We start from the raw sequence: 15,324 nt of genomic DNA, 5'->3' as shown, positions 1-15,324 counted from the left end.
CGTCCCAAATTTTTAAAATTTTTATTTTAATCAAAGTTAAAGATGTGGGTGAACATAAATACAATACACTTAAAAGTTCTTCATTCTTTGTATTGGTGCACGGAAAAGAACCCATTAGCACAATTCCCGAGAAGACCCGCAAGCAGGCAAACTCTCAACATGCACGCTGGAGAAAATGAAGAAAAAATAAAATAAACAAAAGAGGGGAGATGGGGAAAGAAAAGAAAAACAAACCAAGAAAAGAACCTCGAAGAGCAAAAGTCACGCACGCTTTAAAACCTCAGCACTCTGACACGCTCAGAAAATGAAGGATGCATACATAAATAGATAGCTGGGTGTAAACAAGCTATTATGATAACGTGTGTATAAATTTTTGTTAAGGGGGAGGGGAAACCAAGCAGCCTTAATGATTAAATACATTCAGTTATTGATTGCTAGTTGTGCCATACAAGGCATTACCAAAGAGGAAATGAAAAAAAGAGGCGGGAAATTGTGCTGCAGAGAGAGGGAGGGAAGGAGGGAGGGAGAGAAAGAGGGGAAAGCTATATACAAAATGAAAATGAAGTGTCTTGGATTAATGCATGCATGTTTGATACGAGAAGTGGGAAAAGCACGGATGCCCTCCAATATAACTTTGAAAAAGCCCTCTGCACTTAATTTTTTTTTTAAAATGATGATAATACTTTTTATAGCCATGGTGTCCGTTCATCAGTTTCCAATAGGCCCACTTTCCTAGTGGATGAGTTGTGAACAGTTTATATCTTCATCCGTAGAAACTAAAAACAAAGGACCATAAAAGAAAGGAGTTTTGCCGTGTGCTAAAAGAAAGGGGAGAGGGGAAATTCTATGTTTTTGCATGACATGCATGATTTGGGACCCTTGTCTTCTTGAAGTCTACAGGGGGTGGGCCAGAAAAACAAAAGACTTGTGTGGGGGGGCGGGGGGGGCGGGCGGGCTTTGTGAAAGGGGAAGGAAAAAGCTGAAGTCAATTTTCATCTGCAGGTGGTCAAACATTTTAATATTCCAGCTACAGGAGCAGTTCAAATCTTCTGAATCTTTTCCCCAACAACTACCGGATTCTCTTTTCTGATCTTCTCAGCTGCATCAGCTTTGTAATTGTAAGAGCAACTGTGGACATCTGAGTAACGGTGTACAGCACAGTAAACGTTTCCACATCTGCACTCAAACCCTGCAAAGAAAGAACAAAAGATGAAATAGCAATAGCGCTTAGACTTTATATACCACTTCACAATGATTTATAAGTGGTTTACAGAGTCAGCCTACTGCCCCCAAACAATTTGGGTCCTCATTTCACCCACCTCAGAAGGATGGAAGGCTGAGTCAACCTTGAGCCATTTAGGATCGAACTGCTGGCAGTTGGCAGAGTTAGCCTACAATGCTGCATTGTAATCACTGGGCCATCATGGCCAGCTGGCCCTTCCTTCCTTCCTTCCTTCCTTCCTTCCTTCCTTCCTCCCTCCCTTCCCTCCCACTTAGCAATAGCACTCAGACTTAAATACCACTTTACAATGCTTTACAGCCCTCTCTAAGAAGTTTACAGTCAGCCTATTGCCCCCAACAATCTGGGTCCCCATTTTACTAACCTTGGAAGGATGCAAGGCTGAGTCAACCTTGAGCCTGGTGAAATTTGAACTGCCAAATTGCAGTCAGCCAGCAGTCAGCAGTACTACACTCTAAGCACTGCGCCACCGTGGCTTATGGTCTTTGGAATGCATAAGGTCTGGAGTTCCCCCCAAAGGCGATAAATCAGTGATAAATCATGATCATAGATAGATCAATCATGTATTCTATTCTATTCTGTGAATTATCACCCCAGTTTTAGGCTTACTGTTCAATTCAAACTTCCCAATGATTGGATCCAAGAGAACTTACCAGTAAGACCAACCTTCTTTCTGCACATAAAACAACGAGTTTTTTTCTGTTTGGGTTTGTCAAATGATTTGCCTTGTTCTTCCAAGGAAGGTTCTGCACTATCTGATGCTGAAGCTGAAGAGAAAAGATGGAGAAAGATCAGGATACAGCCAGGACATTGGAAGCCAACTCAGCACAGTTCAAATGCAAAGCCTTGAACTCCAAGAAATGGACCTCAGATCCTCCACCATTCAATCATACCCATCTACTCCTATTTTTCTCTACGGACAATTCAACATCCTGTTTTAGAACTGCAGAGCTGGAATCATCTAATTTAATCCTCTGCAACATGCAAGAAAACCAATTTAATTTTTTTTGTGAATGGGGGCTGTCCAGTTTCTTCAGAAATGGAAGGCCTCCTGCTGGTCCCAGGACATCTCAAATAAAGGAAACATTGAGAATGAAGAATTGAAACAGAAACTTTATGATGCTCCAGTGAAAATTCCTGCGGAGGATTGACTCGATACCAAGTCTTCTTCACTCAACTTTTCAGATTAAACAGCTCTACGAAACTATGTGGTCAGGCTTAGTTTGGGGGAGGAAAATAAGGGGGGATCTGCCTCTGACTACCAGCATCCATCAGTATTCCTCTGGCTAGTGTCCTGTCAACGTGTGAGAGAATTGAAGGCTGTTTGGAAACTGAAACAGTATTTGCTGTGTGAGCAAGTAGGAGACAGCAAGGAGCCTAGGCGTGGCTTAGCTCAACTGTTCTGTTACTAAAGCTGCTTGGTGCTGTGAAATTAAAACTGGAACTCCTCTCCTCTGCTTGTGTTTTGCATTTGGAACTGATTTCTTTTCAGATGGGGAGGGGGAGTAAAACTCCTTAGCATCAGAGAGCGTTAATAATAATAATATACAAACTACTAATGCTCTGATGGTCATCTTGAAAAATTCTTCCTTAGTGAGCACCTAGAAGCCAAGAGGAACATATGTGCCAAATTTCAAGTCTGTAGGCTTTACGGTTTTGGAGATTTTGTGATGATGCGTGAGTGGTCTTTCACTTTTATATAGATAGATATATAAATATCCTTGTTTTGCTACCCAAATCCAAAAAAGGAACCCAAATCCAAAAAAGAAACCTAAATCCAAACCAGTAGCAAGCTGTGTGTAACCCGCAAATGAACAAAATTAGGTATTCCGAGCACTGGTTGCTGGCCAAGGTTGCAAAGCCATCCCCCTAAAAAATATGTTACTTTCCTTCTCACAGCAAAGGTTTCTGCACAAAGCACCCAGGATTTTTGGGGATAAAAGCCCATCTCCAAAAGCATTGGGGCTAAATGAAAAAACCCATATTTTACTAGAAAATATATCCATGACATTGCCAGAAAAAACAAATATTCATTATCCTCATCAGTTTAGTCTACCTTGCTATGCACGAGATACTCAGGGTAGCTCTTCAAAATAAAATAGAACTCTTTTTTTTGGGGGGTGAACCAATAGCTGAAATTATTAGAACAAATTAGAAGGTCTAATTTTTGCTCTCTGGAGGCTCTGTCGGCTTCTGAGTCCCTGGAGATTGCTTCTTAAATTTTTATCCCTTTCTCCCTTTCTTGCATATAAGTTTAAGATGTTCATTTCATCCCTCAGGAATTCTTGACATCTTTTCTCAGAAAGAACCCTGCCCTCACTTTTGAAGGATAAGAAAAGGCCAACCCAACCCAACCCAACCCAACCCAATCTCATCATGGCTTCACAAGGTGACCCATCATATTTTCTCTAATGGCTCTCATTGCTATGGGAAAGGATTCCAAGAAAGAGTTGTTGCTCCAATATGGATTCATACGGTTATACGCATAAACCAACAGTTCCAGACAAGCTGACACAGTATGCAAAAGAGCTAAGAACTAACTGAAAAGCTAAACGGGCAACTCGTTGACTGCTTAATTGGAAACCCTGTATCCAACACCTAATTATACCAATGATTAGTAAGCAACATAAGAGACAAAAATGACCAGGTTTACCCATGATGGATCAATGCCATGTGTAGATCCAAACTGTAAATCATTCTACTGGGGGGGAGGGGGGGAGGGAAGAGATATTAAAGCACAAAAACAAGAATATGTTCCAGAGGAACTAACACATGCAGAGAAATCCTATTAACTAGTTTAGATAGAATAGTTACAAATAATATCCCGTTGACCATCTCAATACAATAGACTAACGGAAGGCTCATAATCAGATTATAATCACAATCAGATATTATATAATTATAAACATAATCAGAGGGGGACGTGATGGCTCAGTGGCTAAGACTGAGCCTGTCCATCAGAAAGGTTGGCAGTTTGGCAGTTTGAATCCCCAGCGCCGTGTAACAGAGTGAGCTCCTGCTACTTGTCCCAGCTTCTGCCAACCTAGCAGTTCGAAAGCATGTAAAAATGCAAGTAGAAAAATAGGGACCACTTTGGTGGGAAGGGAACAGCGTTCTGTGTGCCTTCGGCATTAATCATGCCAGCCATATGACCACGGAGATGTCTTTGGACAGCGCTGGCTCTTCGGCTTTGTAACAGAGATGAGCACCGCCCCCTAGAGCCAGAAACGACTAGCATGTATGTGCGAGGGGAACCTTTACCTTTTAATCAGATTGTGCAAGTGACAGGCATGTTACAGCAGGGGTCCCCTACCCCTGGTGGGTGAACCAACATGATTTGCAGCATGGCAGAAACCTGTCCGCGCAAACAAGCGAAGCCCCATTCACTGGATGCAGGCAGCATGCAAAACCACACCCGCTCCAGTCCACAGAAAAACCTCTCTCCATGAAATGCCAAAAGGGTTGAGGGCCACTGTGAGAGTAACTTCTTGACCGACAGAGAAAAATAAAAACTGATTTCATAGATCTGTGTAAGGTAGCTTCAGGTTAGCCCAGGTAACAGTAAACAACATTCGTGACATTTGATATATTAGCTAAGAGTCTGAAGAAAAAATGCCTAGAATGAGAGCAAAACGAGGGAGCATTTAAAAACACACACACAAAATAAACCCGTTATAACTGAGAAACCTCCAGAAGGCTCCTGATTCAATTAGTAGCAACCTGAATTAGAAGGGGTGAGAAGATAGACCTCTGGCCTGGATTTAGCAATATGGTGGAAGTGCCACTGCCCAAAGGATCTGCTATGGTTGCAAGATTCCTGCTTGGAATCTTAGAGTTGACAGTCCAACCTGGATTGGAGTGTGGATTAGACAATCCCAAAGTCTTTCCTGGTTATTCCTTCCATGGTTTGGTGGGTATCTGCCTTAGTCCCCTGCTGGCTGACCAAACTGGAGACCTTTGAAACATTGTGATATGAGGAATGGAAGACAGCTCTCCCCCAAAATGAGATTAAATGAGCTATGGTAGCACAGTGGTTAGAGTGCAATTCTGCAAACTACTTCTGCTGCCTGACATCTACCTGCAATTTAGCTGTTCAAGTCTCACCAGGCTCAAGGTTGACTCAGCCTAACGTCCTTCTGAGGTAGGTAAAATGAGAACCCAAACTGTTGGGGGCAATATGCCAACTCTGTAAACCGCTTAGAGAGGGTTGTAAAGCACTATGAAGTGGTAAATTAAGTCTAAGTGCTATTGCTATGTAAAACAGAATGAAGCTGTATATAATTCTAATGGCTAAGCCTATTGCTATTGCAAGCTAAATCTGCCTACTGCTGGCAGTTCGATCCTGACTGGCTCAAGGTTGATTCAGCCTTCCATCTTTTCAAGGTTGCTAAAATGAGGACCCAGATTGTTGGGGGCAAGAGGCTGACTTTGTAAACTGCTTAGAGAGGGCTGGAAAGCACTGTAAAGCAGTATATAAAGTCTAAGTGTTATTGCTAAATCTCATAATGGCAGGCTAATATTTGGTTATGTTATCACATAGTTCCCTGGATGCCGAGCAATGACTCCAGTGCTCCTCATGTGTTCATAAAATTAACAGTCCAAAGTAGGTCTTGAATTATGACAAGAAGAGACAATAGCTTTCTCTCACATGCTCATACAACTATGCAACTGACAGCAAACATCTTAGTTGACAATGAAAGACTATGTAGGAATAAGTGTTCATTTAAGGTCACGCTTATTGTTAATTTTGCCTGTAAACCCTTTTTGTTCTTTACGAAAACCGCATGAAGTTGAAAGGCTGCAAGTAGAAACATGAAAAAAAAGGAGATTAGAGGAGAATTATGACACGAGGAATATACAAGCAATGGTGCAGAAAAGGTGAAAAACGAAATTGGCACACAGTTATTGGCAACACATAGTTCAGGACAGCCATTAGTAAACTACAGGTAGTCCTCCACTTACGACCACAATTAAGTCCAACATGTATGTGACTAAGTGAGAAATTTTTTAAGTGAGTTTTGCTCCATTTTACGACATTTCTTGCCACATCTGCTAAAGGAATCACCTGCAAGTCATTAAATTAGTAACACGGTTGTTAAGTGAATCTGGCTTCCCCATGGAGTCAGAAGGTCGCAAAAGGGGATCGCATGACTTCCCCGGGTATACGGCCACCTGGTCATAAATATGAGTCAGTTGTCAAGCATCCAAAATGTAAATCCCATGACCATGAGGAGGCTGCAGATGAGAAAAATGGTCACAAGTGGGAAAAATGGTCACAAGACCCTTTCTTCCCAGTGCCGTTATAACTTTGAACCATCACTAAGCGAAATTGTTGTAAGCTTAGGACTACCTGTACAAACTGCATGCAAGAATAAAATGGCGGCAGACGCCGTTTTAAGAAGAGATGTTTGCAAGCAGAGAATTAGTTTGGCACAAGAAGGTGGAAAAGAAAGGAAAAGAGGTGATAAAATAGTTTATGTCTAGGTCTGATATCACTTGATAAGAATGGGCACCACTTAGGTAAGTTTTACCCTTTCTGATTTTCTCAAATTGGCTCCAGAAGACTTAACAAATGAATGCTTTCTGCCTTGATGTAAGAGGAGATTCCATGTTCTCCTCACTCTTACTGTGAGATATTCCTGAGCTCCATTTTATCAAATGTTATCAACCAGGGCTTCCCAAACTTGTGAAATCTGGAGCACAACTACTCTATCCAACCCCCCCAGATGGAACAGAATAGATATTTTAATCACAATTAGGCGAACCAATTCTTCAGCAGCTCTAGGATAGGAGTGTTGCAACTGAGGCCCTCTGGGTTTATAAACCCCCTTCCAAAATGGTGTTATTTTTAATTGTAAGGGAAGGGGAAATTGAGAAATGACGTAGGGAGTAATCAAAGCAAAGATAATGTTTCCTTTGAGTTGAGCCCAACTTCTGGTAGCTGGGTGGATCATCTACTTTGTTATTTTGGCAATGATACAAAGGGAGCATGACTGGAATAAGTATTGACTTCTTAATTGTGCTGAGACAGCACAGTGGCTCAGTTTTTAAGATGCTGGATTTGTTGGTTGGAAAACCGGCAGCTTAGGTTCGAGACCCGAGCGCCATATGATGGGGTGAGTTTCCATCCTTGCCTCAGTTCCTGCCAAGCTAGCAGTTCAAAAGCATGCAAATATGACCAGATAAATAGGTACCACTTCGGTGGGAAAGTAACAGCATTCTGTGAGGTCATGCTCCATGACATCAGGCCTGACCACATGACTGCAGAAATATCTTCAGGCAGCGCTGGCTCAATGGCGGAAATGGAAATAAGCACTGCCCCCTTATAGTCAGCAACAACTAGCAGAATAAAATCCACAGGGACTCCTTTGCATTTCGTTTAATCTAGTCATGTCTCCTGCTTAGCGATTCTATGATGGGTCTCTCACTAAAATACTAGCCACGTACAACCCTGTGTGCGTGTTTTTTGGAGATTAGCCAAGGTCAGTCAAATGTCGCTATCTATAATACTGGTAACAGTAATTGTATTAAATTTTAATTACATTTAAACTAAATTACACTTAATTTTGGCCTGAACCTGTCTACTTTTTGGAACATGTCCTCCAGAATGCTTCTTGAAGACCAACTCTGCTCATGGAAACTCTTAACTGGTAAAGTGTAAAAGCCACATTTAAACAACAATCCAGTTTCAAGAATTCAGAGGACGACTAACCTAGTGACCTCATTTGAGCGGGGAAGATAACATTTTGGGTGGCCACTTTCACAAGGGAGGGGGGGGCGACATTTCAGGCACCTTCTAAGGCAAGAGGAAGGTACATAGAGATAAACCACTAATGGAGGCTTATTTTAGCCTTTGCTTTACTGAATGAGCTCAACAAAATGCACCACTCCAAAATTAAGACTTTGCTGCTGGATTTGGTTATCGATGTGAACATCTGTGGGGTGGGTGGAGAAAGAGGACACAAAAATGGGGCCCTGGAACACACATTTCCAGACACATTTCAACCATTTTTGTGTGACAAATTAGTGCAACTCCGCACACTGTTTGGGAAGCGTGGTTAGTGCCTGCAAACTTAACAAGGAAACCCACTTACCTACTGTGGTTAGTGTTAAATCTGAATCACAGCTCTTCGTTTTGGCTCTTGAGCTCTCCACCAGGAAATCAGGGCCATCTACATTATTGTCTAGGTTCACGTCATAATCGCATTCTGTTTCTGAGCCCCTGGTAGTGTCAGGTAAATCTGAGTTATCCATCGAAAATTCGTCTCCGGTACTGTCTATTGAAATTGTCTCGGCAAGCTCCACTGATGTTGGTTCTAGTTATTCAACGGGATATGTATTTTAGGTATGTGTTTTGTGTTATGTTTTTTTTTTGTTTTCTTTAGATTAAAAAAAGAACATGCTACATGCACAGTTTTAAAAACAATTTGTTTATTGTTAACATCCCTAGCTCCCAAATAATTGGATTCAAGGTCTGTGAAACATAAAAGTTAATTAGTTCTAGAGAGACATCAGATAACAGGGTAGGTAAATTGGTAGTAAGGATGGACTGTTTAGCAATGGGATGCAATTTTAGCCCTGCTGTGGTTAGAAGGAAGATAATAACAGTATTTGTAACAAAGAAGAAGAAAAGTTCATCCAAAGGTGTTATCCCTCCGTGTAGTCACATTTTTCCATAACACCCCACCCAACCATCACTTCCTTAACTCTACCGGATTAATTCCCTTGCTTTGCCAAACATTGGGAAATTCAGAATTCGTCCAACACAGGCAAAACTCAACACAATTGAAAGAATGCTTTCAACTGTGTTGAACTGAGCGAGGAAGTACAAGTGGGTCTTCAACTTATGACAACAGAGCCCAGAATTTTGCATTGCCAAACAAGACCGTTGTTAAGTAAACTTTCCCCCATTTTATGACTTACTTGCCATCATTGTTAAGTGAATTGCTGCAGTTGGTTAAGCTAGTATTAAGTGAATCTGGCTTCCCCCCCATTGACTTGGTTTGTCAGAAGGTCACAAAAGGGGATCCATGACCGCGGGATATTGCAACTGTCATATGAACAAGTCAGTTGCCAACTGTCCAAATTCTAATCCCATGATCATAGGGATGCTACAATGGTTGTTAGGTATTAAAAAAAATGGTCATAAGTCAACTTTTATGAGTGCTGGTGAGTGCATCTAATGGTCACTAAATGAACTGTTATAAATCAAGGACTGTAGCAGAATGCCTCTGACTGACAGGACAGGTGCTTTGAAGATCTGGAATTCTCTTGGAAGATAAAACTGCATAAGATAACAAAGCTGCATACTCAGCACATCAAAGCTAGACTGAAACTGCTAACAAGATATACAAGATAAGGATTCCTTTGAGTCAAGGCCAACTCCTAGAGATTATTTATTTGAATTTATTAGCCCCAACTGATCCCAAAGTACGTAACCATGTACATGTGGTTGGGCATTGTTTTCTTCTACCATGTTTATCTGTCTTCTACCATCTTTATCAACTGTCCAATCTAACTTACACTCCTAAGGTTTTCTATGGCTGTGTCCCATCCAAGAATTGTTCAGATCTGATCCTGTTCATCAGGGGTCTTCAAACTCCACAGATTTAAGACTTGTGGACTTCAACTCCCAGAACTCCTCCTATAGTCATGTTAGCTCAGGAATTCTGGGAGCTGAAGTCCACAAACTTGCCAAGTTTGAAGACCCTTTCTATTGATCAATGTTTAAACTAACATATGTTTTCCAAAGGGGCTCCATGTAGCAAATATTCCACATGCTCTCCATCACTTCATTGGGATGCTTACATACGCTGTTTGCTGCCTAAATGAATGTGCACCTCCTTTCGTAAGAATCCAAGGTGGCCAAAAGAAAGCTTGGAAGAGTCAAAGATGTCAAAGATTTCTCTCTCTGTCTTATGTATGAGGTCATTCCTGGTTAGCTGTTCCCTACAGATGTTGGGAACCCTCTAATTTGCATATTTCCATCCTCCCCTTTTCTTATTGGCACAGAGAATCATGGATTCATTTGAGACGGAAAGTGATCATTTCCCTTTGACATTACCAAACCCTCATGACTGTACATGAATACCGCATCCAATGGGAAGGCAGAGAGCTCCAAGCATTCCCTCCTTCCTGTTTTCCTAAATCGGTTTCCATGAATTCCGAACATCTGAACTGAAAACAAAATTCTATACCAAGGGTCTTCAAACTTGGCAAGTTTAAGACTTGCAGACTTCAACCCAGAATTCCTGAGTTAATATGACTGGAAGAGGAATTCTGGGAGTTTAAGACTTGTCTTAAAGCTGTCAAGTTTGAAGACCCTGTTCTATACCATCTCTGTTTCACATCTTGTCACATCATGCTAACAGATTACATTGTCAGAACTCTGCCTGCCTGCCTGTCTCTATCTATCTGTCTATCTGTCTGTCTGTCTGTCTGTCTGTCTACCTACCTTATCTATCTGTAGTTTATATTTATAACTTGGCTTTTACAAAGGAAAATTCAAGAATGAAACCAAGAAAAAACATTAGAGAAACCCACATTCCAATAAAAATATTTGAAAAGCATAAGAAAAGCTATAAAGTTATAAGCAGCAAATTTCTGCAGAGAGATTGCACATGAAGTGACAGCATTTGTACTCTTAAAAGTTAAAGGACAAAAATAAGGGATAAAAATGAGTTTTTGAAAAGTAAATAAATCTAAAGAACAGCTTTCGGGAATAAATGCCTCAATGATGGACATATGGCAATGAAGGATATATGGTCATCATACTTCTAAGCCATCAGAAGATTGAAAACTGGGGCCCTACCAACTCTAAGACATCAACCCCTGACCAGAAGTAGTTGTCCAACTATTAACTTTGGCAAAATCTAAACATACGTTTGCTTGTTCATCCAAATTCCTTCCTTCCTTCCCTCCTTCCTTCCTTCCTCCCTCCCTCCCTCCAATATCCAACACACCTTCCTCCTACTATTTTCCCCACAGTAACACAATCTCTATGAGATTGGTTGGACTGAGAGAGAATGACTGGCCCAAAGCAACCCAGCTGGCTTCCATGGCTAAAGCGAGACTAGAACTCACAGTTTCCACACTTTCTAGACTGGTCACTTAATCACTAGACCAAACTGGTTCAGATGCTGCAATTTACTTTTTGTTTCTATAACTCCTCCATAGATAACCAGTGTCACAGATTTGGGTCAGAACACAGCTTTTGACCAAGCAGCATTGCAGAATGATCCACTCCCCAGTTCATAAAGCAAGTGAACAAACTTTTCCTTGAACAAAATGTGCGATTTAAACAAGGCAAAAAAAATGAAGAGAGAAGGCAAAGGCATTCCAAGGCCCCCTTTGTGCTAACCTTGTATGTCTTCTTCTTGAGGTTTATCCATGATGTCTGAACTTTCCACTTCACATGTTGCCACAGATTCTGCTAAAAGGGACGAAGGGCTGGATACAGGGCTGGGAGAGAAGAAAAGGTTGCTTTAGAAACTGAGACCATTTTCCGCTATGTAGGAAAAAGGTCTGTGACAATTCACCATGGCCAATTTGCTTCAGGACAACTTGCTGCGGAACAACAATTACACTAATATCAAAGAAATAGTGAAATAAAATTATTAGAATAGAATAGAATAGCAGAGTTGGAAGGGACCTTGGGAGTCTACTAGTCCAATCCCCTGCTTAGGCAGGAAACCCTACAGCACTTCAGACAAATGGTTATCCAATCTCTTCTTAAAAACTTCCAGTGTTGGAGAATTCACAACTTCTGGACGTAAGTTGTTCCACTGATTGATTGTTCTGACTGTCAGGAAATTTCTCCTTAATTCTAAGTTGCTTCTCTCCTTGATTAGTTTCCAGTATTAAAGGAAGGATGCAAAAGGAGGGAGAGAACAAAATGTGAACGGCAACAATTAAAATATTATTTTATTTATTTTAAATAATTAAATAGAATTATTAAATTGTCACATGGTGAGTTGCCCTGCAGCGAATTGGCCATGATGACTTGGCCATGGCAAGTTGGCCACGGCAAATTGTTCTGGAGTGAGTTGGCTGTGGCACATTGTCCCATTTCATAGGAAAACACCCAGAGAAATCTACTAAGATCTATAATTTCAACGGTTTATTAAAAGTGTGTGTAGGGGGTGTTGAGGTTGTACATCACAGAGATTGCAATTCAAACCCCTCCTCAACCATGAAGTTCACCAAGCCAGCTAGTGTTTTAGCTTACCTTCCTTCACAGAAGGTTGCAGTTGTGATTGTGAAGACAGGAGGAGGACCACTGCCAGGATCGGTAGATGGAAGAATGGCAGGATAATCAAAATGGGGCAGAAGGAAGAGAACGCCATAAACACTAAGCGATGCAAGACAAATTAAATGTGTCCCACTTGGCGCAGTGGTTATAATGCAGTATTGCAGGCAAACTCTGCCCACAGCCTGGAGACTGACTCAAGTCAGCCTTCCATCCTTCTGAGATCGGTAAAATGAGGACCCAGATTGTTGGGGTCAATATATTGACTTTGTATACCCCTTAGAGAGGGCTATAAAGAACTATGAAGTGGTATATAAGACTAAGTGCTATTGCTATTGCTACAGTGCTTATTAAAAGGATATAAAGCTAAGATATCAACCACAAAGATTTTTAGGTGCAAAGCTTCACCTGATCCTTCCTAGGATCAGCAAAATACTTGGGTGAAGATGTCCAGAGTTGCTGAGAGTTGGATGGTTTGTAAATTTGCTACATTTATTTATTTAAGAGGGAACAGTTCTGGCTGCTTCCCTGGGAGAGAGGCTGTGCATATAAATCACTAGATTTATATCCCGCCTTTTATTTCCTAGCACTCAAGGAGGTATACATAACACATGTCTTTCCTTCTTCATTTCCCTATAACCTCCCTGTGAGTGGGTTAGGTTGGCTTGTCTAAAGTTACCCAGCTGGCTTTCATGCCTAAGGGAGACCTAGAAGTCATGGCCTCCCAGTTTCTATCCAGTATCTTAATTCCTACCATAAACTGGCTTTGCAAAGCAAATCATCCTGACTAAAGTTCAAAGCATTATACTGCCCAAGTGCTTACTCCTTATTAAACATTATGGGCAGGTGGAGTAAGAACTACCCCACTCCTCATTTAATAATACTACTATGTTAATAATATTTATATGGTGAGCCATGGTGGTGCAGTGGTAGTGTAAAAGTACTGCAGGCTACTTCTGTTGCCTGCCGGCTGCCTGCAATTTGGTAGTTCAAATTTCACCAGGCTCAAGGTGGACTCAGCCTTCCATCCTTCCAAGGTTGATAAAATGAGGACCCAGATTGTTGGGGGCAAGAGGCTGACTTTGTAAACCACTTAGAGAGGCCTGTAAAGCACTGTGAAGCAGTATATAAGTCTAAGTGCTATTGCCATCTGATTTCTATAGCCATCCATCTCAACACGTGATTCTAGACAGCAGACATCCTAAAATTATATAGAGAAGCCAGAGTCTATCGGGACCAATTAATAAATAGAAGATCATCCTGGACCATGTGGTTTGCAGATCAGGCCTCCAACAAAAAAACATTTAACACATTTCTAGCGCCACCACAGTTATATTACCTTTGCTGTGTAGCTGGTATAGGCGTAGAATCTAGAGTTGAAGGAACGTCCTGAATGCTGCCGTCAGTGCATTGAACTGGTAAAGATTCAGTTAGGCTATTAACTGAAGTTGCTAGAAGAAGAGACACATGTGTCAAAACAGCCTTGCATTATGTCAGGATTCTGCTCACTGTCAACCTTACCTCTCTCCTTGGGGTTGGTGCAGTGGCTTGCAAAGGTTTCAAAATGTAGTAGGATTGGATAATGTAATCCATTCCAAATTCATCCAATTAAGACGCCAATATTTTTGGCAAGACAAATCTATTCTGATTAGCAATGGGCCAACCTAAGCTGCATTTCAAATCATGTCAAAATACCAGCAGCTTTTCATTGTGTCAGAATTCTGCTCACTGTCAATGTTACTGTTGTGGCCTGCCAGCAGACAGAGAAGAGGTTGTGGAGGAACCTGGGCCAGTCCTGGAGTCTGGGGAAGGCTCTGACGAGGGCTCTGCTTTGGAGGCAGAGATGGGGCCAGGGCCATCTGACAGTTATCAGCTGTTTTCAGAGTCTGGAATCAGTGGGGCAGAAGAACAGCTGGAGCCTGTTCCCAATGTGCGCATGCACAGAGCTGCCAGGAGAAGGGAACAGTTAAGGGTCAACTCGGGAGTAAGGGCTCAGGTGGCCGTTGAATGGCTCCTCCCATAGGGAATAAAGAGAAGCAAAAGGGGAGTGGTGTTTGCAGGAGACAATAAGTTCAATTCATTAGAGTGAAGATCTGTTCCTGACTTCTTGCCAAGTAATTGCTGCTACAACGTAGCATTTGGAAGGTATCAGCCTGGCTACTCTCCAAGCCTGATGAAGGTCTGTAATTGTGAAATCTCATGAAAGGCTGTTTGCCGGGACTTTGCTGGAGAGGAATTCACTTTAACCTAAATAAAAGGGGTTTTATCGGGATGAGGAGTCTGCTTTATGATCTTGGGAAGCCTAGGTCAGAACAGTTATCTCTCTCCTTGGGGCCAGTGGAATGGCTTGCAAAGGTTTCAAACTGTAGCAAATAGGCCAGTGTTACCCATTCTGAATTAATCAAATTAAGATGCCAATATTTTTGGCAAGACAAATCTATTCTGATTAGCAGCAGGCCAATCTAGGCTGGAGGCAGAGGTAGCTAGAAGGTGCAAGATTTTGTTTTTGTTTTGGGTTTTTTGGTTTTGGGGAGGAAAGGAGGTTGTTCACCCCTTTAGGATAGGAAGATGAGCCACCGTCATTCAGCCATAGGCCCCCCTCAATTTGTCTTGACGAAAAACAAATAGCTGAAATACATTAGTTGCTCTGCCATGCTAGACTCCTATGCTGTTGTTTAACTTAAGCAACAACACAGAACTTGGCAAGTCAACTACCGCTCTAATGAGAACATCTGCAATTCTGTGTTGACTCCACTGCAGCTGTCAACTGAGGATCACCGGTTTTTCCTTTCCTCAAGTTATTTATGCCTCCCTTTTCCAGCTACATTGTGCAAGC

The 15,324-nt window shown here is 41.7% G+C and overlaps 1 protein-coding gene across 8 annotated transcripts in view; it reads right to left on the bottom strand.

The window, feature by feature from the left end:
• ZFAND6 (zinc finger AN1-type containing 6) overlaps positions 1-15,324 on the bottom strand; it is a 55,756-nt gene continuing 40,432 nt past the window's right edge. For 4 of the 8 annotated variants that reach the window (XM_026709576.2, XM_026709578.2, XM_026709575.2 and 1 more), the window contains exons 3-7: positions 13,828-13,939; positions 11,601-11,701; positions 8,335-8,556; positions 1,894-2,007; positions 1-1,189 (exon numbers count right to left, since the gene is read on the bottom strand). In XM_026709576.2, the coding sequence (XP_026565361.1) occupies positions 1,041-1,189; positions 1,894-2,007; positions 8,335-8,556; positions 11,601-11,701; positions 13,828-13,939 (698 nt within the window). In that variant the 3' untranslated portion in view covers positions 1-1,040. The remainder of the gene's footprint in view (positions 1,190-1,893; positions 2,008-8,334; positions 8,557-11,600; positions 11,702-13,827; positions 13,940-15,324) is intronic. The other 4 variants (XM_087941368.1, XM_026709580.2, XM_087941369.1 and 1 more) reach the window with 2 other exon arrangements.

This window comes from Pseudonaja textilis, chromosome 13 (genome assembly GCF_049901715.1).
Source record: "Pseudonaja textilis isolate UNSWEBS1 chromosome 13, rPseTex1.2, whole genome shotgun sequence".
NCBI classification, from domain to species: domain Eukaryota; kingdom Metazoa; phylum Chordata; class Lepidosauria; order Squamata; family Elapidae; genus Pseudonaja; species Pseudonaja textilis.
This window is presented reverse-complemented; position numbering and strand designations above follow the sequence as displayed.